The 23,079-nt window shown below is 38.2% G+C and overlaps 1 protein-coding gene and 1 pseudogene across 2 annotated transcripts in view; one reads left to right on the top strand and one right to left on the bottom strand.

The window, feature by feature from the left end:
* The window catches only part of DDAH1 (dimethylarginine dimethylaminohydrolase 1), a 259,185-nt gene that overhangs the window by 75,034 nt on the left and 161,072 nt on the right, over nt 1-23,079 (top strand). For both annotated transcript variants that reach the window (XM_067726764.1, XM_067726765.1), the window contains exon 2: nt 3,349-3,466. In XM_067726764.1, the coding sequence (XP_067582865.1) occupies nt 3,349-3,466 (118 nt within the window). The remainder of the gene's footprint in view (nt 1-3,348; nt 3,467-23,079) is intronic.
* On the bottom strand, nt 397-928 carry LOC137218926 (DDB1- and CUL4-associated factor 16-like; annotated as a pseudogene).

Genomic DNA, 23,079 nt, shown 5'->3' with positions numbered 1-23,079 from the left:
TATACCCAGAGAAAACCGTAATTCAAAAAGACACATGCACCGCAATGTTCATTGCAGCACTATTTACAATAGCCAGGTCATGGAAGCAACCTAAATGTCCATCGACAGATTAATGGATAAAGCAGATGTGGTACACATATACACTGGAATATTACTCAGCCATAAAAAGGAACAAAATTGGGTCATGTGTAGAGACGTGGATGGATCTAGAGACTGTCATACAGAGTGAAGTAAGTCAGAAAGAGAAAAAAATGTATCGTATATTAATGCTTATATGTGGAAACTAGAAAAATGGTACAGATGAACCGGTTTTCAGGACAGAAATTGAGACACAGTTGTAGAGAACAAACGTATGGTCACCAAGGGGGGAAAGTGGTGGGGTGGTGGTGGTGGTGGTGTGATGAATTGGGAGATTGGGACTGACATGTATACACTGATGTGTATAAAATAGATGACTACTAAGAGCCTGCTGTATAAAAAAATAAATAAAATTAAATTAAAAAAAAAGAAAAAACTTAAGTTACATGCTTACACTGAATTAAAAAGAAAAGAAAAGAAAAGGTGGGACTCCACAAGAAGCTAGAGGAGGCCATTCAGGAATTGGTTCCAGTTTGGGTACACAATGGGAGCAATGAGAGAGTCTTAGAACTATCTCTTGAAGTATTCGGACCGGTGTGCTAGCATACAAGAGTTTAGCGTAATATAACCAGGAATTAGGATTTAAATGTTTCCAAGTTGTAGAATATTTTAAAAGGCACTTAACCTGCCGGGCAAGACTCTCAAGAGGTGTTAGGTTGGGCACCACAGGGTCCTCTTCTTCAGAGGAATCCTACTCTTCCCCAGAACTCTCATTTAGGTAGTTAGCGTTTTCTTTTTCCTCACTTTCTGATTCTGATTAGGGATCAGGAGAGGGATTTCTAGGACACATTAGAATAGAACAACAGTATAGGAAAAAAGGTACCAGAGAAAGGTAATAATCTAAGCCCATAAAACACTAACATTGGCAGATAGATGCAGAAGATAAAAAATCCTTTTAGTAGGATTCATTTGTCCATTTCTCAGTCTGTTACACACACACAGTATGCCTCTGGCTCGTACCACTGTGCAGTCCTTCAAGATTATGTTGTATATTTTTCACTTACAAAGAAGACAGCTCAGTTCTCAGGACCAGTTCAGTGTGTAAAAGTTAGTCACTTACCAGTGGCACAGGTCAGAGTCTCTCCTTCAAATCCTGGCTACCCAAGAGGAGAAGGAGTCCTCGTCTAGGCAAGCTGATTTTCTTAGTGTGATCTCAACTGGTCGTGATATTATGGAGAGACACTTTGTGTGCTCTTTTTTGTTGGCAGGGATATTATATCTATCTGGTAATGAAAAGAAACTCAGTGGTCACCTTCTTTGTCCACTGGTACAGCAACTTTTGTGCGGGGGGTGGTGGGATGAGTTGTCAAGGATCTGTCTGGTGTGTACGGATCCAGTGTTTTCATAGGTGGTGCAAATGCCCTTGGAAACTAGTGACTTAGTTGTTGGACTATCTGGAAAGGTAGCCTTAACCCATGGAGGATCGTTTCTTCTTCCTTGCGTCACCTCCAGCCGCAAGACCCGACTAGGCCTAGTGCTACCAACTTTGTTCCCTATAATCTTAATGTTTTTGCATGTAAAACTGAGATTACCTTAAATTTGCAATGGACATATTTGGATTAAAATTGCTTTCAACAACATACTATACACTTCCAAATCATCTAAATGTTTGCAATCACGGTGTAGCGCCATTAAAATGTACAATTACATTATACTTTAAATCGGTATTTCCTTGGGATGTTCGCATATTTTTTAAGAATAGAAAGCTTATCTAAGGCTTCTTCTGTAATGGAAATGGAAACCTTGCTAATATCTGAATCATGCTTAGTGTAAAAGAGAAAAATTGGACCATCTGAACACTCAGTATCCTTTCTTGGCATAGAATGGTAGAGTATTGGTGTAAAAAGAACTGCTTTTTTTTTTTTTTTTTTTTTTTTTTTTTCCTGCAGTACGCAGGCCTCTCACTGTTGTGGCCTCTCCCGTTGCAGAGCACAGGCTCCGGACACGCAGGCTCAGCGGCCATGGTCCACGGGCCCAGCCGCTCCGCGGCATGTGGGATCTTCCCGGACTGGGGCACGAACCTGTGTCCCCTGCATCGGCAGGCAGACTCTCAACCACTGCGCCACCAGGGAAGCCCAAGAACTGCTTTTTTAAAAAAAATTCAAAGTGTTACTAAGTACCATAGTCCTTTGTCTTTGGAAATACTGTGGCTTTCGGGGTCACTGGCTGTTTGTCATATACCAATCGAGGACACGATTCATCAGCTGTGGACATTCTTTGCATTCTTAGTGTTGTTCATGGTTGTTTCTTTACCTCATGGGCTCTATGACACCTTTCACTAAAATAAGCCCTCGAGTTTGTGATTACTGTGCATCAGGTCATTGGGTTGGTGGCTGGCCTTCCAGCTGTCCTCCAGCCTGAGCTCATGAGAAAGCAGTCACAGTTGTCAGTGTCACAGTGCTGTTCTGTTAGATTAAATCCAAAAAAACTGGTTGTATCCAGAAAACTTCTGGTATAAGATTTACATTTTTTTCTGTTTTGAATTAATGAAGCAGAAGCACAAGCTGTGAGCAATGCCTATAAACAGCCTTGGTTCTTCTATGAGCAATGTCCTCAATGTTAGCACCTGCAAGAAGATAGCGTGTGTCAGATTAATTTTATAACATTAGCGTTTGTACAGAATAATGGCAGGAAGACAAACTGGGTTGTACTCCTTATTGGTTATTATTAGCTGATGATATTCCTATGAAGCCTTGAGTATTGGGTTAAATCACATGAAATTGCTATTTGTGTAGGCAATTTTATATGGCTCTAGGAGATAAGATATATTTTAATTAGTTCTCTCTACATAATTGTGAGTCTGCCACAAATATTTTAAATTAATACGTATAATTTAAAAATTAGAACATGAAAGGCAAGATTTGTTTGTTCTCATTCTTGCTGTTTTTACTCTGTTGTTGCTCTCTTGCTCTCAAGGAAATGGAGTGGCTGCCTAAAAGAGTATCCTGACGTTTGCCATTCTGTATCCCCTTGAGAGGTAAACAAGTAAAAACCCAAATACTATATACTCAGTTGCAGGTTAAATTCATCTTTAGATTCTTCTAATAATAATTTAAACTCATAGCTGTCTCTTTATGAATTTTTGTCAAGTCTTTATGAATTTTTATCAAGTCTTTTCTTTAACAGAGAAGACAATTCCATCACAAGAATGTATTAGACGTATTGAAATGCCTTACTCCTCCCCCTTCTTCTGTATTTCTCCATTTGCAGTTTCATCGGTGCAGAAAAGGAGCTCTGGCAACTTCTGCTGAGACTTTTCCATAGGAAATCCTTCCCAGAAAAAAGCAACAGCTATTTTGAAGACCAACTTTCCAAAAATTATATTCAGGTAAGTTAAATTTTAGATGTCATCCCTTATAGCTAAAAGTGAACACATTTGACTTAATCATGTTAATCAAAAATGTATTTGCATTCAAATGTTCTTATATATCAGTACTCTTGGATGAATTTAAATTATATTGACAGAAAACATCCATTTTCTCACATTTTCAAGTACCAAGAAAGTTTTAGAACCTGGCCTATAGCTTGGTTGTTTTGGGGAAAAAAGTATGATTCAGCCAAGGCTGATCTTGTTTTTCCTTTATTCTTTAAGCCAGAAGCAATTACTTTTCATTTCAGGATTAAGCGGCTGTAACATTGCCATTCGTCGCTGAGGCTCCTGGTTTCAGCATGTCTGCTTGGTTCCCAGCCAGTCCTGGGTGTTCAGGTAGCAGCTGTGGCTGGGAGTGCCTCTCCAGCCCGCATTCCTTGGCTGTGAATTTTGCAGCCCTGTTTATCTAATGAAGATCTCCCCATAGTGAGTTGCTCATGACGTTGTCACACAGATGTTAATGAATGGTATGGAAAGATACTGATTCTTTTTCCTCGTTGAATGCCAGCCAATCCTGAATCTCCCAGTCCTTTCACTCTGACTGATCACCACAAAGGCCTGGTGCTAAGATCTGATGAGATCTGTCCTACATAAACCAAACTCCAACAGGATGCCTATACATCCTCTCTGTGAGGCTATCATCCAAACCTGTTCAGAGAATTTTTCTACAATTACGTTCACCCAAACACTGACTCTCACTACTCTGCCCTGATCATACTTTTAATCTATAAATGCCGTCACTGACTTCAGTGCCCAAAGACTTTCTTCCTTCTCTTGAAACTCATGAATTTACTTAGGATAGCTTGGGATGGCTTTAGAGTCTGGCTTTCTCACTATTTCACGTATCTTCATTTTGCCTTCCCAAGCCGGACTGTGAATTCCTTGAGAGAGGAGCTCCTGAAAACTGGTAACACCTTATATAGACAGATAGGCAGGAAAAAAAATTTTGGACAGAAAAACATTTGTTGTTCTTAGTCATCCAGAAAATTTGCCTTAATATGTTCAGAACACTCTAGATGATGTGCTGTAGTATAGGACTCCTCTCCTTTCCCCTGCCTGCCCTCTGCTGGAACGGCTCACGAGCAATAAGATGGCCAGAGCAGGATATCGTATGAGGAATGTGGGAAAACAAGGGGCTTGTCTGGCTGAAAGGCTAGCGGAATAACTGTGATTTGTGAGTCTACAACCTAGATCTTTGAAGCTCCCCATTATGTGCCTTGGGATAACTAGCAGCCTCCTTACAAGACCCCTAATGGGTTCAACCTTGCACAGGGATGTGATTCTCCCTGCTGGCATGAGATGGACCGAGTGACCTTGTATGTCCTCCTCATCTGCTGTGCTTGTTTCATCTCCAGAACCGCCCAATAGATGGCAGGTAGCTGAGCCAGGTAGTGCCCCCTCCCAAACGCAGAGGCCCTCCCTGTTCACCAGCCCCTCAAAGCCTTTACCACCTTCACATTTAACAGGCATTTACAAGGATCTGGCAAGACTACCAGTTTGGTAATGCAATTCAGGAGGTGAGTTTGAAATTCTAGACTGGTTTCCTGTTTCGAAGGGCAGCAGGATATGACAGCTGCTGAGGCAGCCCATTTGCCCTTTGGAGAGGAGAAGCGAGAGTGTCTGATCACTAGGCGACCTCTTCCTCCTGCTGGCCCAGGCGAGGTGTGGGCAGTCCCCTTCCCTCTCCCGCCGTTACTCAGGTGGCTAGATGTTATGAAAAAAGAGAAGGAAAAACATGTTTTTTGCTTTTTAAAAATTATTATTAAAAGGGGGCACTTTCTGGGGGGGCAGAATCCATTAGCTGAATCCATTTCAGTATCAATGGTTAATCAATTTAGGCAGCTTTAATGCACTTTTATTATGTAGCCTTTAAAATCTGTTCTGGTTCGTCCCATAAATACTAGCACTACTTTATATGTATGATATCCCTTTTGGAAGGGTGAATCTGAATTGTCATCCAGATATTAATTTGCATACAATGCTGTCCAGGCAATGCAAAAATGCTTCCTCATAGTTTGAGCATTGTTCAATACATTTTGAAGTGGGGAAAAACTTTTCAGATATGACTCTACATTTTATGTCAGTGGATAAGTCAGTCCGGTTGCCTCCCAAAACATAATTTTGAAAATCAATTTTACCGTACTACGAACTGAATAATTGATTTCCGCATTTCATTCTGTAAATTAAACACTAGGTTTTGAATTACTAGAAGAAATAGTACAGTTAGCCAATAAACCTTTCTTATAAAATGACAGCGTTTTAATTTATTATATGCATTAGCATTTATTCATGCCTAAGATTTCATCAATCAATTTTCTATTTAAAAAAGATGTCTCTGGAAACAGCAGTGGAGAAATGCTGAGTTCCAAAAGCAATGTTGTGAAAGGCAGCAGGGCCAGCGTTCTGGGCACACATTGAACTAAATTATAGTCAATAACTACGCGGCTCCAAGTATAAGCCCACATTTTTTTAAGTATCTACCTTATGAACTGACTCTCTTGGAATGTCAGAGTTTAAAAAAGAAAATATTTAATTTTCACTATTTAAGAGGTGGGCTGTATTTGTTCAAAATTATAGCAACCTCTGATATTATTTTAAAATATTTATTTTGACAGGCTTCTTTTGCACTGCTCTTGAGTTTTACTTCTGTGTACAGTGGTGCATTTCAATAGTTGGCTTCAGATTAAATGAATATTAGTACTTTGTGATGATTTTATTAATTAGTTGTTTTTGAAAACTATTTTAAGCTGAGCATTACTCCAAAATAGAAGCTCTAAGAATCAGTACCATCAGATAGGTGTTAATTTAAAATCATTTATTCACTTCATTCACTTTAAAAAATTGTATTTAACACATATCAGGACTGAGCTGTCCACAGGCAAGATAGGCATAGCACCTGGCATAGCAATAGTTTTAGGGACCTGTGCAAATGTTTTAATTTCCTTTAAAACCAAAAGAAAAGATAAACTCTTAGGTCAAAGAAAATATTAAAATATATAATACTAATATAATCATCTTTATACCAAGGTATAAAGTACAATTTTTAATATTCTTATGGAGGAAGAGGTCCATGAAAACTAAAGTTCCTAGGACCCATGAAAATTATAATGTAACCTAGGCCATATTTCACCTATGTTAGATTCTAGAGATAAAAAGATAAGTAAGACACAATTTCTGTTCCCAAAGCATTCACAGTCTAATGAAGAAAATGGACATAAAACAGGTAGTTCATAATGTGGTTTCCTTGAAGTTATTTGAAATAGTAATTATAGCTTGAAGAACACAAGAGTTTTACTACAAAATGTCATTCAATACATAGACTCGGTGTTTTCCTTCTTTTAGTTAAACTTTACAAAAATAGGACTTGCATATATTTTAGTGGTACATAGACAGCATTACTACATATTTTTTCCAGACACTACTGATGTTAGCATTCAGATCTGTGAGTCAAAATGTTCATATCTTATAAGCACACTTCATCAACAGGACCACAAAGGAATGCCAGGTCCTAGGTATTGATGGTTCCATGGGGAAAATGAGAAGAGGTTCGGTTCTCCCTAGCTTAGCAAAGGTTGCTTACTTATGTCCTTCTGAGTTTTATTGAGGCTTCAGACATGGAACAGAATCTTGGCTGTACTTTCTCTCTTCATAAAATTCCTCATTTATATGAGATTCAGCACTCGTTTTCTTCAATTACTGTTTCTAAATGCCATAATTGAGGTAGTCAGAATGTTCTCCTTAACCTAAATCTTCCTTGCTAATATTTGGGCCCACTTCCACATTTTTTGTTATCAATTGGAGAATGATTTTTCACCATTTTCAATTTTACTTGCATTATTACACACATAAGCTTTTTGAATAAGCAAGGCATCATAGGACATTGGAAAGAATACAGGCTCAGACTAACCTGGGTAGGAATCAGAATTATGTCATTCAAGCTGTATGACCTTGGTCAATTCATTTAAACTCATTGCATCTCAGCATCCTCATCTATAAAATGGGGATCATTATGCATGTGGTAGAAAATTGCTGTAGGAATTAGAATAATATATGTTAAGCATTAGGCCAGTATCTGGAATATAGGGGATGTTTAAAAAATAGCTGCGGTTATTATTTGCCATATTTTGCAAATTAAGAAACTGAAACACAGATGTATTAAATGACCTTTGCCAGTACTGTGGGGTTAGGGCACCCAATTATTACCGGAAAATTGCAGCCTTACTTTTGATCAAGCCTTATTAAGAATGAAGTTGTAGAACACAGAGAAAGTGCAGAAGCAAAAGGTACAGAAAAAGCACTGACATCAAAGCAACCAGATAATCAATATATATTTATTGAACACATTGTAAGTATAAGATATTCTGTGCATAAGTTGGGCCACTTTGGTTTGCCAATGACTGAATCCTAACTTGCTCAAACGAAAAGGAGAACTTGTTGGCTGGTATAATCCGAACACATGATGTAGGGAACTGGTCCTGGGGGTGTCTGGATTCTGTGGCAGGAACACTTTCAGGGCTCACACTCTATTTCTAACCAGGGTGTCTGGTGCTCTTTGCAGATGGCTTTCTCCATGCCATGGGGCACATGGCTCCTATCAACCTTGGTCTCTCATCTCATCCTAGCAGCTCTTCTATCAGCAAAGAAAGATTTTTTTCCTCTTTGGCTCCAGTCTGAAAACAATCCCAAGAATGACTTTCATGGGGCTAACTTAAGTCATATATTCCTTCCCAAACCATTCACAACCAGGAAGATAGGGTAATATGATTGGTCCAATTGAGGGCACATATCTGCCGTTTTCATTAGAATATTTTTCCTGTGGAAAGAGGTGCATTGGGCACACCAAAATAGTAACCTTTATCTTCTATCAGAGGTAATAGAGTAATTAATATTTTAATGGTAGAGTTGGTTCAAAGAGCCAAAAGACTACAATCTCAGGATGTCTAGCTAAGATATTGCAAGGCCTGAATGGACATGTCCATTCTTTTCAGCCAAGAAAGGAAGCCTATCATACTTTTGTCTCCCAGTATGTTGGCTCATAGAGTTAAAAACTTAAATTTATTTCTTAGTATACATACTTTTTAATGGAGAAAGTTATAAACACTTGGGTACTATCTTAGAAAAAGCAGAACCTCTAAAGAGGGTGATTGAAGGTGACATCGCTGTTGTTTGAAAAACTTCAGGATGTCATGTCCTGTGGGAATGCATTATTCTAACAATTTGCTTAATATTTTTGCTTCCTGTAGAGTTGGCTGTGGGTGGGAACTCAAAGCAGACTTGTAAATTGAATTCATAGTGGATGAGCTTGTCTTGAAGTCTTTGCTGGGTTGTTTAAGACACTGAACTGTTTGTTCTTGGCTCCAGTACTTTCAATGTCCACTCACCATTGTGTTAGTGGGAGGACTATTGTATTGTATAAGAGATCTGGAGAGCTTGTGACTGAGTAGAGTCAGTGTTTTGACTTTTTATGCCAACATCATCATTTCCCCACTTGTTTCACATTTCTCCTGTCAATTGGGCCCTCAATTCAAGGTTACCTTGATTACTTTCAGGTCTTGAGTCATGAATCTCTCTAAATTATTTTTACCTTGCAAATGTTCTTTCACCAACTCACTTTTTCTTCCTTCTGTTTCAAAATTAGAGGTATCCCTACACTTTTCCAGCACTAAATTCTTCCCTCTTTCACCTCCTTAGAAAACTAACTCCATCCATTACTTCATCTTCTATTTGTATCTCCAATTATTCCTCTCTGATGCATCTCTCCCCACTTATCTACCTACAAGACTATCTCCTTGAGATATCATCAAAAGGGATAATGTATGTGGAAGTACATGGTTGCCCTAAAGTGGAATATAAATATGATGCAATATCACTGCTATCCTATCTTTCTCCATTACCCCACAATCATCTAAAAAAAGTCAGTATAAAGTATTTCTTGACTTTAATTTCTCACTATTCAATTCATTATTTAATATCTTAAAATCTGACCTCATTCTCCTAACTTACTGTCCCGGGGTTCATATCACTGCTTGTCTTTCCTCTAGCATGTGACACAGTTGACTAGGCCCTCCTCTTGGTTTCTATAACCTCACTACCTTGATTTACTTTCTCTCTCTCTGACCACTCATATTTTAACAATCATCTTTTTCCTTCTGTCTCTGAATGTGAGTGGTCTCCATCATTCTGTCCTTGCTTCTTCTCCCTCTGCCTCCCCTCTCTCATTCTCACAAATACTTCTTGAAAGAACTTCCAGATCTCTCTCTTCACATCAATGTCTTTGTTAAATGCCTGCTGATAACTTTAACCTACATATCTCACCAGCCCCCAAACATACGTATACTAAAATAAACTTTTACCCCATCCTAGGTATCTTCTACCCTATCTCAGTCAACAGTATTACTTTTCTACCCAGTCATTTAGGCTTAAAGCCTTGTGTTTGATCTTTGGTTTCTCTCTCTCCCTTATCCCCGAATCCAATTTAAGCCATATTTTAAGGACACATTGTTCTATTCACCTACTTTCACTTTGTCTCTCTTCCTTTAGGCATTATGTTCAGACTGCTGGAGTAGCACACAGTCTATTATTTTGATTTCAGTGAGGTTGTCCAGAAGCATTTTGTGGCCATACTTTTTCTCTCTTCCTCATTCTTGATTCTTTCGCATTTCTGACAAGAATAACTATTTGAACTTTAATTATAGAGATCACTAAATCTTCTTCTACACAAGTACCCTTCTCATAACCAGTATACACTAATGTGTCAAGTGTACAGTCAAGTAACAGTCAAGTGTAAGCTGACTATTGTAAGCAGTGACATAGCAAAAATACATTTCATAGCTATATGTTTTATTAATATAATTTGCATCTTCAAATAAGTATCTTCATATTAGAACAACATTTCTAACATAATTGATTTAGAAAGCTGAGGTTTTGAGGATCTAGTGATGAGCTAATGAATGTATATTGAACATATTGCTTGAGTTTTGATACTTTTCTAGCAATCATCAGAATATAATAATTCCAGCCTTTGTGGACCTTCATCAGAAACATCACCTATCAATCCCTAACACTTTTTCTGCAGCTCCTATTAACAAAGAATGATTAAAGACAACTTCAGTTTTCCCAGTTCCAACCTTAAAGATGTATGATGTAACAATAGCATGCTGTGTAGCTGTAAAAAAAAAAAGAATGTCTTATGTCTTATATGGAAAGATCTCTGTGTGGACTAAGTTGTTTGTGTCTCCCCAAAGTTCATATGTGGGTGCCTAATCCCCCAGTGTGATGATATTTGGTTATAGGGCCTTTGGGAGGTAATTAGGGTTAGATGAGGTCGTGCAAGTGGGGCGCTCATGGTGGGACTGCTGCCCTTATGCCCTTATAAGAGACACCGGTGAGCTTGCTGCCTTTCTCCACCATGTGAGGACACAGTGAGAAGACGGCTGTCCGTAAGCAGGAAAAGAGCTCTCCACAGAACCTGACCATACTGGCACCCTGGTCTATGATTTCCAGTCTCCAGAACTGTGAGAAAATAAATTTCTGTTATTTAAGCCACCCAGTGTACGGGATTTTGTTATGGGAGCCTGAACTGACTAATACAATCTCCAAGATTTATTTATTTATTTATTTATTTATTTATTATTTTTTTTTGCGGTACGCGGGACTCTCACTGCTGTGGCCTCTCCCGTTGTGGAGCACAGGCTCCGGACACGCAGGCTCAGCGGCCATGGCTCACGGGCCCAGCCGCTCCGCCGCATGTGGGATCTTCCTGGACCGGGGCACGAACCCGCATCCCCTGCATCAGCAGGCAGACTCTCAACCACTGCGCCACCAGGGAAGCCCTCCAAGATTTATTTTTAAATGGGGAGAAAAGGGTGCCAAAATAGTGTACTATTGGGGTTAAAAAAAGAAGGGAACATAATCTATACTTGTACTGGCTTGTATATACAATTTAAAAATCCTGGGAAGTAAATGAGAAACTAATAATGTTGGTTACTTTTAAGGGGATAGGAACTTGGCAGATAGAAGACAGGGCTGGAAAAGAGACATTGCTGTACATCGTTTTATACTTTTGATGCTTGAAGTATGTGAATGTGCTACCACTTCAAGAAATTAAATAAATAAAATGTATTAAAAATAATAACAAGAACATTTTCTTTGGAAAAACAAGATTACATTGATATAAGGAAAATAGTGTTTACATTGAAAAAGGATTGCCGATTAGCAGAGTAATTATAGCAGAAGCTGGCATCTGATGCGGGCACAATTTGAAGATGAAGGAATTTGAACTATTAATTATATTAAATTGCTTTCCCAGTCAGTTCTTTAATAACCCCCATGACAATATAGACCATTCTTATCATTTACTGCCCCTTTCTTGGATCTGCATTTGCTACTGCCTGTAGAGCTTGAAGTACCCCACATGCATGCATTTGATTGAAAGATGATAGCCACAGGTTCTCAAGTCCTCCCTCGGTAATGCCCAGATCATCTCTGAGCATAATGCCTCCTCCTTCAACTTCCCTCAGTGGTTGATCCTATATTCAAGGATGCAACTTCTGAGAAAAGGACCTATCATTCATTTGAAAGAGGTCTATCTCCCTTCTGTGGACAAAGATATAACTTTTCTCACAACTGCTTTGGCCAATTAAGCATCCAGTTGTTCTAGAGACATTATATCATACTACCTCAAAGAGTTGTCCTTAAATGTAATTCTGGTCTTTTCATTTCTGTTTAGCATCTATCAAAGATTCCTTCTCCATTGGTCATCTAGCCTCCACCTATCTCTCTACACCAATTGACTCATTTTGAGTTGTTTTGCCATGACTCCAAAGTGCTTTTTTCCTGTCTCCATGCCTTTGTAAATGCCATGTCCATTGCCTGGACCACGCTTCTATTTGTTCCTTTTGATGAAGCCCCCCCAAATGGAGATAGTGTTTTTCCTGACATCATCCTGTATTTATTGAACCCCATTGAGATTTTCTATGTGCTTGTTCCTTCCTATTAGATTCAAGAAGTTCAGGAGCCATAGCATATTCATTTTGCATTCCCAATGCAGATATCCAGTAGGCACTTGATGGTTGAATGAATGAGTAAATATACAGTCTGGCTGAAATGTTAAAGACAAAAATATCATAGTACTCTCTAATAAAATCCTATCCAATGCTTAGGAGAAATGCTTCACAGGAGGATTCTAACTCTGCATTGTAAATGTGTTATTCAACCCCTGATTGATTTGTGAGAACTGAATTCTGTCAGGACAATTCTCCATGAGCCTTTTGATTTCTTGGAATGCATTCAGTTTTTTAGATTTTTTTGGTGTGTGGTTTGAAAAGTCTGCCGGACACCCCCAAACTAAGGTATCTCTATAAGGATCTCCTCTGTTTAACTGCATTTTATTTCTAACATTTTAAAGCAGAGATGACAGCTCTCAATCCAGTGGATTTTCATCCTTATCTCCAGAAAACCACATTTCTTATGCTTTGTGGTAAAGTAAGTTACATATGTATAGATACTGCCTTGTGGAAGTGAGCCTTCGGCTAGAACCTCAGATCCACATTTGCTTGCCAGGGAGCAAGAGTGATAGCAGGGTAATCTCTATCACTTTGTAAATTAGATATCTTTCTCATGTGTCTTTCTCAAAGATGCCTTTTTTTTTTTTTTTTTTTTTGCGGTACGCGGGCCTCTCACTGTTGTGGCCTCTCCCGTTGCAGAGCACAGGCTCCGGACGCGCAGGCTCAGCGGCCATGGCTCACGGGCCCAGCCGCTTCGCGGCATGTGGGATCTTCCCGGACCGGGGCACGAACCCATGTCCCCTGCATCGGCAGGCGGACTCTCAACCACTGCGTCACCAAGGAAGCCCAAAGATGCCCTTTTAAAATGTGAAATTTGCAGAAAACAAATCATTAATATTTCCTAGCTGAAAGAATTCACTTTCCAAACTAAAGGAGCTGATTTTGGAGCGTTTCAGCTGTGTCAATAAGCCACTAGTGAGACAAATTTTAGAATGAGGCCTATTATCTTTTGTTAATTCAGTTTACCCTAAACAGAGTAGATAAAAATAAATGCTTGAACTTCCCCATATTAAGACATGTTTGTATAAATATGGCCTCATAATAACTTGTTTCCAGAGTTTATTGACTTTAATTGTCCTACTGATGCTGTGTCCATTGATATATCTGTTAGTATTCATTTTCTATAGTATCTTGAGATCTAATGTACAGCATGATGACTATAGTTAATAACACTGTATTGTATACTAGAAATTTGATAAGAGAGTAGACTTCATGTGCCTTCACCACACACACACAAAAATGCTAAACGTGTTAGGAGGTGGATATGTTAATTAGCTTGACCGTAGTAATCATTTCACTATGTATATGTATATCAAAACATGGTGTTGTACTCCTTTAAAATATACAATTGTTATTTTTAAAAAAACCAAGATTTGCAATAGATTAAATGCAGAAGGAGATAGGAGAATGCAACTATCCTCCATTTTGCAAAAATGTTAAATAATGCCACTGTAATACATGTAATAATGTATATGTTCTTTGTTTCGGAGACTGTTTTTTCATTAAAAAAATATTTGTGTTCCCCTAAAAAAGAGGCAAAACAAAACATTTTCTATAGTAATAAGCACTGTCACAAGCCTAAGTCCAATATACATTTGAGCATAGTCCTGACACTTTTCTTAATATCAATAGCACGTTTGCTCTTAGTGACATGTGGTTGAAGGCAAAACTTAAATCCAACAGAATTTGCTGGATCTTAGTTCTAATGCCATTTATTATAAGTTTTGGAGATGAAAAGAATAGAAGTTCTGGAATATTTCTCCCACCCAAGAAGTTTGGTTATTTTGCAGTTACCAAAGCTGCAAAATCTCTGGATGTGCCCTCCTCCAGGAAAGAGTGTCTTAATTAAATAATTAGGCCCTTTTAAAAATCAGTTCCCTGTGGGTTGCTTCTATAATTGCCTCGTCACTCATCAACTAAAAGTCTACCTAGGTTAACTGTCTTGTTTGTTCTCAACATAATGTTTTATCTATTTAATTCATGCAATTATTTATTGTATAGCTTATTTGTTTCTCTTCGTTTGTCATCATCATCTGTTCAAAATTGTAAGGTCCCAGAAGATAAGACCCAACTGTCCTTCATTTATTTTTATGGCACTTACATAGCATTATATGATATTCAACACCTAATAATTTTTCAGTTCGATGATTATGAAGACAGGAATCTATAGTAGGCTGATAAATGTGCATTTAACATGGGAAAAAACTCACCGAAGCTCTGGTTGTGCTATTCATAGCACACTGCAGCCTGTATCAGCTGCTAAGAAGAGTTTAGTATTATGTGAAAGCACTGATGAAAATGTTCAAAATCACCAATTCCCAATGACTCACAAAGTACATATGTCTCTTAACTTGCTCACCTGCTTTTACCCTAGGGCCATATTTCTGCTTTTATGACTCCAGCCAGAGGCTGAAAAGACATACAGGAAGTCAAATCAATCAATTTTCTAAATACTGGTAGTTAGGTTACTCAAAGAGAAGGTGGTAATGATGCGAAATCATTATTTCGAGAGATTATTGTGGAATTTAGATCTTTTTTTTTTTTTTGCGGTACGCGGGCCTCTCACTATTGTGGCCTCTCCCGTTGCGGAGCACAGGCTCCGGACGCGCAGGCCCAGCGGCCATGGCTCACGGGCCCAGCCGCTCCGCGGCATGTGGGATCTTCCCGGACCGGGGCGTGAACTTATGTCCCCTGCATCGGCAGGCGCACTCTCAACCACTGAGCCACCAGGGAAGCCCTGGAATTTAGATCTTGATGGTCAACTTGCATTAATAAATCAACATTCACTGACTGCATGGTTTGTAGAACCATGGAGAAATTCCTTTTTCTGTCAAAAGCTCTGTATGGTTAGTCTGACTGGACCATCTTGTATCCACAGGAGAAAATTAAATGGTTTGTCTTGATGTACTAGCAGAGCTTGGAAGAGTAAGCCCTAAAGACAAAGCAGTTTCCTAGAACTGAAGAATTTAACCTTTGTCCTAATCCTCCCTTCTGTCAGCCTCCTCAGCAGGAAAACTTTCAAGGTTGATTTCAAATGAATCATCCTTGGCATTTTTTCCCCCTAAAACCGCTTCACAGTCACTTCATGGAAATTGCTACTTGTCCTCAGTGGCATGCAATATTAGCTCAGACATTGCACACATTATACTACAAAGGTTGAAAAAAAAACCCCACATTATATATATATATATATAAAATAAATTTTTTCTGAGCTGTCTATATATCAATAAACTCAGCGGTTTTAGAGTTAAGGACTGAAACCACAGCTTTTTGGTCACTTAGCTGCCTGTATTCGTCCAAGAGTGATTAGGAAATGTTTGGCTTAGAGACAGCCTTTAAAAGAGTACTGAGAAATGCATTTTTGCCAGCTCTATTAATATTACTTCTACTTAGAAGATGTACATATTTTTAAAGTGTATTTTTCGATGCTTTAAAATGTTTGTAAAGTGTGTTTATTTTTTTTAATTTTATTTATTTATTTTTGGCTGCATTGGGTCTTCATTGCTGTGTGCGGGCTTTCTCTAGTTGCGGTGAGCAGGGGCTGCTCTTCGTTGAGGTGTGCGGGCTCTAGGCACGCGGGCTTCAGTAGTTGTGGCATGCGGACTCAGTAGTTGTGGCACGCGGCTCTAGAGCGCAGGCTTAGTAGTTGTGGTGCATGGGCTTAGTTGCTCCGCAGCATATGGGATGTTCCTGGACCAGGGTTCGAACCCGTGTCCCTTGCATTGGCAGGTGGATTCTTAACCACTGTGCCACCAGGGAAGCCCTCACCACATTATTTCTAAAATCCAAAAAAGTCTAAGTTTTGAAACACATCTGCACCAAAGATTTTCGATATGGAATTGTGAACTGTATATTTCCTTACAATACTAAATATATTTACAAAATCAGTGGGGGCAGTATCATATTAAATATTCCATCGCCTATATGGGTGATTAAATGTTCTCATAACACCTTGTGCAAAATAACAACATTTACCATAATATAACATACATTATAGTTTTTAATTGAGTATTATCTGGACTAGACTGACAACTCTTCCAGAGAGAAATTTCTCTCTTCCAGAGAGAAATTGTCTATTGTCTTCTTGTTAAATTGTTTATTTTCTGATTATAACACAGTATATGTTCCTTGAAGAAAATTGGAAAGTACATAGAAGTTTGAAGAAAATTAAAATCATATATAATCCCATTTCTTTAAGATAACCAAAGTTACTATTATATTTCATTGTCTTTTTTTCCTATGCACATTTAAAAAATAAAACTGGATCATACTAAAGCATTATTGCCTTTTTTTCCAATATTATTGATATAATTGACATACTACATACTACACTGTGTAAGTTAAGGTGTATATATTATGATTACCACAGTAAGTTTAGTTGACATCCATAATGAATGGAAGCAGTATTTTCAAAAGCATTCTTCTGAGTGGCTACAGAGTATCCCACAGGTGTGGATATAACATGATTTATTTAACTGCTTCAGTAGGGCTTCTCAGTTTTTCCCAATTTTTTAAATGAATAGAGAAGCTGTTTCTTAAGCAGATTATTAACCACAGTGCCTAACACACTTAGTCACTCAGTAAAAGGTATTGAATTGATTAAAGTTATTTTCATCTAGTAAAATCCTAGCACAAATAGGTTTATTAAGTTTAATTAGATGCTTAGGGAGAATCTGAAAGAATGAACTCCAGCGTGAAAACATCTTGGTTGTGGAAGGGAGCATTTTAACCCTAGGCTGGGAGAGAGCCCACGGGGACTGGAGCGGCTGACTGACAGCATGAGGGGTGGGAGGGGGAGTGCTGAAGAACCTCTGTGTTGAATTGAGAGTATATCACAGCTTGAGGATAGAAGCGTTGAACTCTCCGCATTGGTTACATTCTCCCATTCTCCTGAAGAAGTTAGCTGTTTTGTTATGTGTTCTGTTTTCTCTTTTAATTGCTCGCAGTTGTTCCTCTGAGAGCAGATGTGCTCTTTGAATGTAATTGAATGTCTGCTTTAGAACAATGTGACAAGGAAATATTATCTTCTTAGATTCCAGTGTGTGTTAAGAAGGACATAGTCATTTCTGGAAATTTCCAAATCAGATCTATGTGAACTCTTCCAGGAAATGTGATTAGGCCAGCTCAACAGGACTCTCTCCCAAGCAGGGCCAAGCCCATGGGAGCTACAAACACCATTTTCACCCTAAAGGGATGAGAACAAAGCCTGTCAAACTGAACTAGCAATATTTAATTGTCTGGTGTTTTGATGATACTCACATGGGCTCTACCTCCAGAATACCTGTTTCCATACCATGTAGAACTAAAACTGCCTGTTTTGATTCGTGGCCAAACCTGTTCTATGTTCAGACTGTGTGAACACTGTCGTAATACTCAATAAGCAATTAGTAGTGCAAACACTGGTCATGGTAATACTAGTGTTCAGTTAATTCGTTTGATTTAATTAAGCATTTAATTTCCTTCTGTTTTTTTTTATAAAAGGAAAACAAGAGGGAGGAAAAATAATCTCAGGTTATTAATTACTTTAAGCTTTTCAGTTACTACCTCTTGGGCTATAACAAACAATGAATCTTTTAAAAGCAAAACACAAATTAAAGCAAAATAAAAATTACATTTAAATTTTCAAAGGGCAATGAAATTAGAATTCCTTTTAAAAGGTATATTATTTTCACCATATTCCTTAGAATAAATATTATAAAGTAATATAAAATTATATAGAATGTGATGTTGTAGGCCAATATAAAGTCCTGAGGACTATTCCCCAAAATGTTAACAGTTCATTCTTCATCAGTTGACATTCATCAGTCTTTCCTGACAGTGTCCAGCCTCTTCTCCTGATCTGCACCTTACCAGTGACGACCATTTGCGATGAGAATCAGAAACATATTGCAATGAGGCAGATGATATTGTAAAGCTCAAGAAACGTTAACAAAGTCACAAAAGGGAGAGTATACCTGAAAGGATAATTTCTAAAATTAATTAGGATATCAGAAAGTTCTTGGCAAAAAGCAAATTAGAGTTGAAATCTCTTTCCTTTCTTCTTAAAGTTGCATTGTGTGGTCTTTTTGTGGGGACCCATAGATTTTCCATAAAAGTGCGAGTCTGATTTTTCTATATAATATTCTTGTCCCGTTTCCCCCTAAAATGATGTAACTATTACAGCATTTCCACAAGAAAAATTGCTTTCCAAGGCAGTTTTCTTGCTTTTTTTTTCTTCTATATTTTTGAAAAAGTCTTCCTTTAAAGGCCTTTTAAATTTTTTTCCCACTTTTGAATTGGCAGATGGCATAGTTAATTTTTTCAAATATAAAAAAATACATTAAAAATAACTTAAGAACTGAACAGAAAATTGAAGCCCGTGTACTGGGGTATAAAAACATAAAATATCCTAGACCAGTAGCTTATAGATAATCTGTGCAACATTTTGTACTGATGCATATACTGATTTGCTGGGATGTTCAAATAAATTCTCTGTAAAATTTAGTAAGTGGCTACATATGTGGCCTGTATGAACACAAATTACCATTTTCTTCTAGCTTTCGCATAAAAGTTATATATATATACATATATAATTATTTATATATAGTGAGACTAATGGAGATAGTAGTATGAATCATGTTGTTTCTAAATTAGATAATCTTTGCATGAGTTAGTCTTGATTTACTTTTAAACTACACTCTTGTCTGTCTACCAGGATGTGTTATATTTTCTGCAGATAATGTTTTCTTAGGGTGATTTTTCATGCTGATTTCTCTGACTCTGGATAACTCTCAGGTAAGACATCACTAGGTTTGTAGGGGATGCTCTTCTAGTTGTCATAGGCTGAAGGAGAGGCCTGAGGGCAAATTCCCCACCAAGGGGAAGCACACGTGGTGGAGCCTTCTCCTGGTATCATGTTCTCAGCAGGGCTCTGACCCTCAATTTCCTCACTTTTAAAACAGGGTTAACAATGTCACCCACATTCCAGCTGTAGCACATGGATTTTTTAAAAAATTTCCTCAAACACATTAAGCTCCCTCTCACTTTTTAAAAAAAATTTTATTGAGGTATAATTGATTTACAATGTTGTGTTAGTTTCAGGTGTACAGCAAAGTGAATTTGTTATATATATACATATATCCACTCTTTTTTTTTAGATTCTTTTCCCATATAGACCATCACAGAGTATTGAGTAGAGTTCCCTGTACTGTACAGCAGGTTCTTATTAGTTATTTACTTTATATACAGTAATGTGTATAGATACAGTACTGTGTATATGTCAATCCCAATCTCCCAATTTGTCCCTCCCCCACCAGGCCCTGGTAACCATAAGTTTGTTTTCTACATCTGTAACTCTGCTTCTATTTTGTAAATAAGTTCATTTGTACCTTTTTTTAAGATTCCACATATAAGTGATATTATATGATATTCGTCTTTCTGTGTCTGACTTACTTCACTCAGTGTGACAATCTCTAGGTCCATCCTTGTTGCTGCAAATGGCATTATTTTGTTCGTTTTTATGGCTGAGTAATATTCCATTGTATATATGTGCCACATCTTCTTTATCCATTCCTCTGCTGATGGACACTTATGTTGCTTCCATGTCCTAGCTATTGTAAATAGTGCTGCAGTGAACATTGGGATACATGTATCTTTTTGAATTATGGTTTTATCTGGGTATATGCTCAGGAGTGGGATTGCTGGGTCATATGGTAGTACTATTTTTAGTTTTTAAAGGAACCTCCATACTGTTCTCCATAGTGGCTATACCAATTTACATTCCCACCAACAGTGTAGGAGGGTTCCCTTTTCTCCACACCCTCTCCAGCAGTTATTGTTTGTAGATTTTTTGATGATGGCCATTCTGACCGGTGTGAGGTGATACCTCATTGTAGTTTTGATTTGCATTTCTATAGTAATTAGTGATGTTGAGCATCTTTTCATGTGCTTTTTGGCCACCTGTATGTCTTCTTTGGAGAAATGTCTATTTAGATCCTCCACCCATTTTTCGATTGGGTTATTTGTTTATTTGTTTTTATATTGAGCTACATGAGCTGTTTGTATATTTTGGAGACTAATCCCTTGTCAGTTGCTTCATTTGCAAATATTTTCCCCCATTCTGTGGGTTGTCTTTTTGTTTTGTTTATGGTTTTCTTTCCTGTGCAAAACTTTTAAGTTTAATTAGATCCCATTTGTTTATTTTTGTTTTTATTTTCATTATTCTAGGAGGTGGACCAAAAAAGATCTTGCTGCGATTTATGTCAGAGTATTCTGCCTATGTTTTCCTCTAAGAGTTTTATAGTGTCTAGCCTTACATTTAGGTCTTTAATCCGTTTTAAGTTTATTTTTGTGTATGGTGTTAGGAAGTATTCTAATTTCATTCTTTTACATGTAGCTGTCCAGTTTTTCCCAGCACCACTTATTGAAGAGACTGTGTTTTCTCCATTGTATATTCTTGCCTCCTTTGTCACAAATTCGGTGACCATCGGTGCATGGGTTTATCTCTGGACTTTTTAGCCTGTTCCATTGATCTGTATTTCTGTTTTTTTGCCAGTACCATACTGTTTTGATTACTGTAGCTTTGTAGTATAGTCTGAAGTCAGAAAGCCTGATTCCTCCATCTCTGTTTTTTTTTCCTCAAGATTTCTTTAGCTATTCATGGTCTTTTGTGTTTACATACAAATTGTAAAATATTTTGCTCTAATTCTGTGAAAAATACTATTGGTAATTTGATAGGGATTGCACTGAATCTATAGATTGCTTTGGGTAGTATAGTCATTTGCACAATATTGATTCTTCCAATCCAAGAATCACTCCATCTGTTTGTGTCATCTTTTATTTCTTTCATCAGTATCTTCTAGTTTTCTGAGTACAGGTCTTTTGCCTCCTTAGGTAGGTTTATTTCTAGGTATTTTATTCTTTTCAATGGGATGGTAAATGGGATTGTTTCCTTGATTTCTCTTTCTGATCTTTCGTTGTTAGTGTATAGAAATGCAAGAGATTTCTGTGTATTAATTTTGTATCCTGCATCTTTACCAAATTCATTGATGAGCTCCCTCTCAGTTTTTGTCTTTGCTCATATGCTCCCTTAGTTTGGAGTGTTCTCTCCAATCTTAATTAATACCTACCCAGACTTCAAGTCTCAGCTCAAAAGTCACCTCCTCAGGAAAACCTCTCTTGATACCCCAGACAGATGGGATTTTTGTTATTATACATGCCCAGGGTATCCAGTCCTTTCCCTTTTTAGCACTTAGTTTGTAAGTATTGAATTATATGGTGTTTAATTAATAGCCATCTTCCATACAAGACAGTACTAGTGCCTAGCACTAGTCAGTAAATTGAGCTAGTTGTGTAAATAAATCTATAGTATGGACCCTGATTTTAATTCAAGAAAAGTTAGAAACTTCAGGAAATGGAAGGCAAATTCTCTGAAAAAGTTATAGAAATACTATACTGGAATAATAACAGAACTGGAGAATAAGAATGTGGTTCATTAATGATGGATATTCCTTCCATCAAGAAGTGGTGTCTAATTCCTCTCTGAATCTGGACAGGTCTGTGACTGCTTTGTCCAATACAGGATGGCAGACATGATGCTATACTAGTTCTGTGTGTAGCTCTTAAATGGCGTGGCAGCATCCACTTATCACCACTAGGAAGCCAACAGCTAATTAAGAAGGGAGACTACTTTGAGACCACCATGCTGTGAGTAGCCCAAGCCACATGGAGAGGCCCTGGAGGAAGAGATTTATTCCCATAGAGAGAGAGAGAGGCCAAGGAACAGGGAAGCAGCAGAGATGTGAGTGAGGGAGCCATCTTGGAAGTGGACCGTCCAGCTCCAGCTGCCCCGACAAAGTCCATGAGGATCTGAGATGAACCACCTGGATAAGCCTTTCCCAAATTCCTGATCCACAAATCATCAGCAAAATAAAAAGATTGTTTCCAGCCCCTAAGTTTGGGGGTGGTTTGTTATGTAGCAATAGATAACTGGAACGAAGAGTGAGAAAAGTGAATTCATGAAGAGGAGGAGCTGAGAAAAGATGATTCAGAGGAGAAAATTGGTGAAGGGTGAAATAAGAAATGCATAACAACCACCTCAGCAGTAAGTGTTCAAGGAACAGGGATGGTGAGACTATCCATAAAACCGCTAGAGGCTTGCAAACTCCCCATTTATGCATTTACCACAACCAGATTGGGGCAGGGGAGGGGGTGAAGGCTCCTTGGAAGGGGTGGTGCCTTCACTGAGTCTTAAAGAAGGATTAAGAGTTGCTCAAGCAGGGATGGGGTCAAGCATGTTCCAGGTGATAGAATATGATGTGCAGAGGCCCACATAAGAGAAAAATGGGGAAGTGGCCAGAATGAGGTTGGGGAGGGGTATCTTGTGGGCCATGATAAGGCATTTGGACTTCATTCTGAGGGTACTGGGAAGCCTCTGGAGGATTTAGGCAAGAGAGTGGCATGGTCAGATTTGCAATTTAGAAAGACCACTCTGGATAGGAGGGCTGTGCAATAATCCAAGATACCAAT

Source organism: Pseudorca crassidens, chromosome 2, assembly GCF_039906515.1.
Source record: "Pseudorca crassidens isolate mPseCra1 chromosome 2, mPseCra1.hap1, whole genome shotgun sequence".
NCBI classification, from domain to species: Eukaryota; Metazoa; Chordata; class Mammalia; order Artiodactyla; family Delphinidae; genus Pseudorca; species Pseudorca crassidens.
The sequence above is the reverse complement of the archived record's forward strand: the minus strand, read 5'-3'. Positions and strand labels throughout refer to the sequence as shown.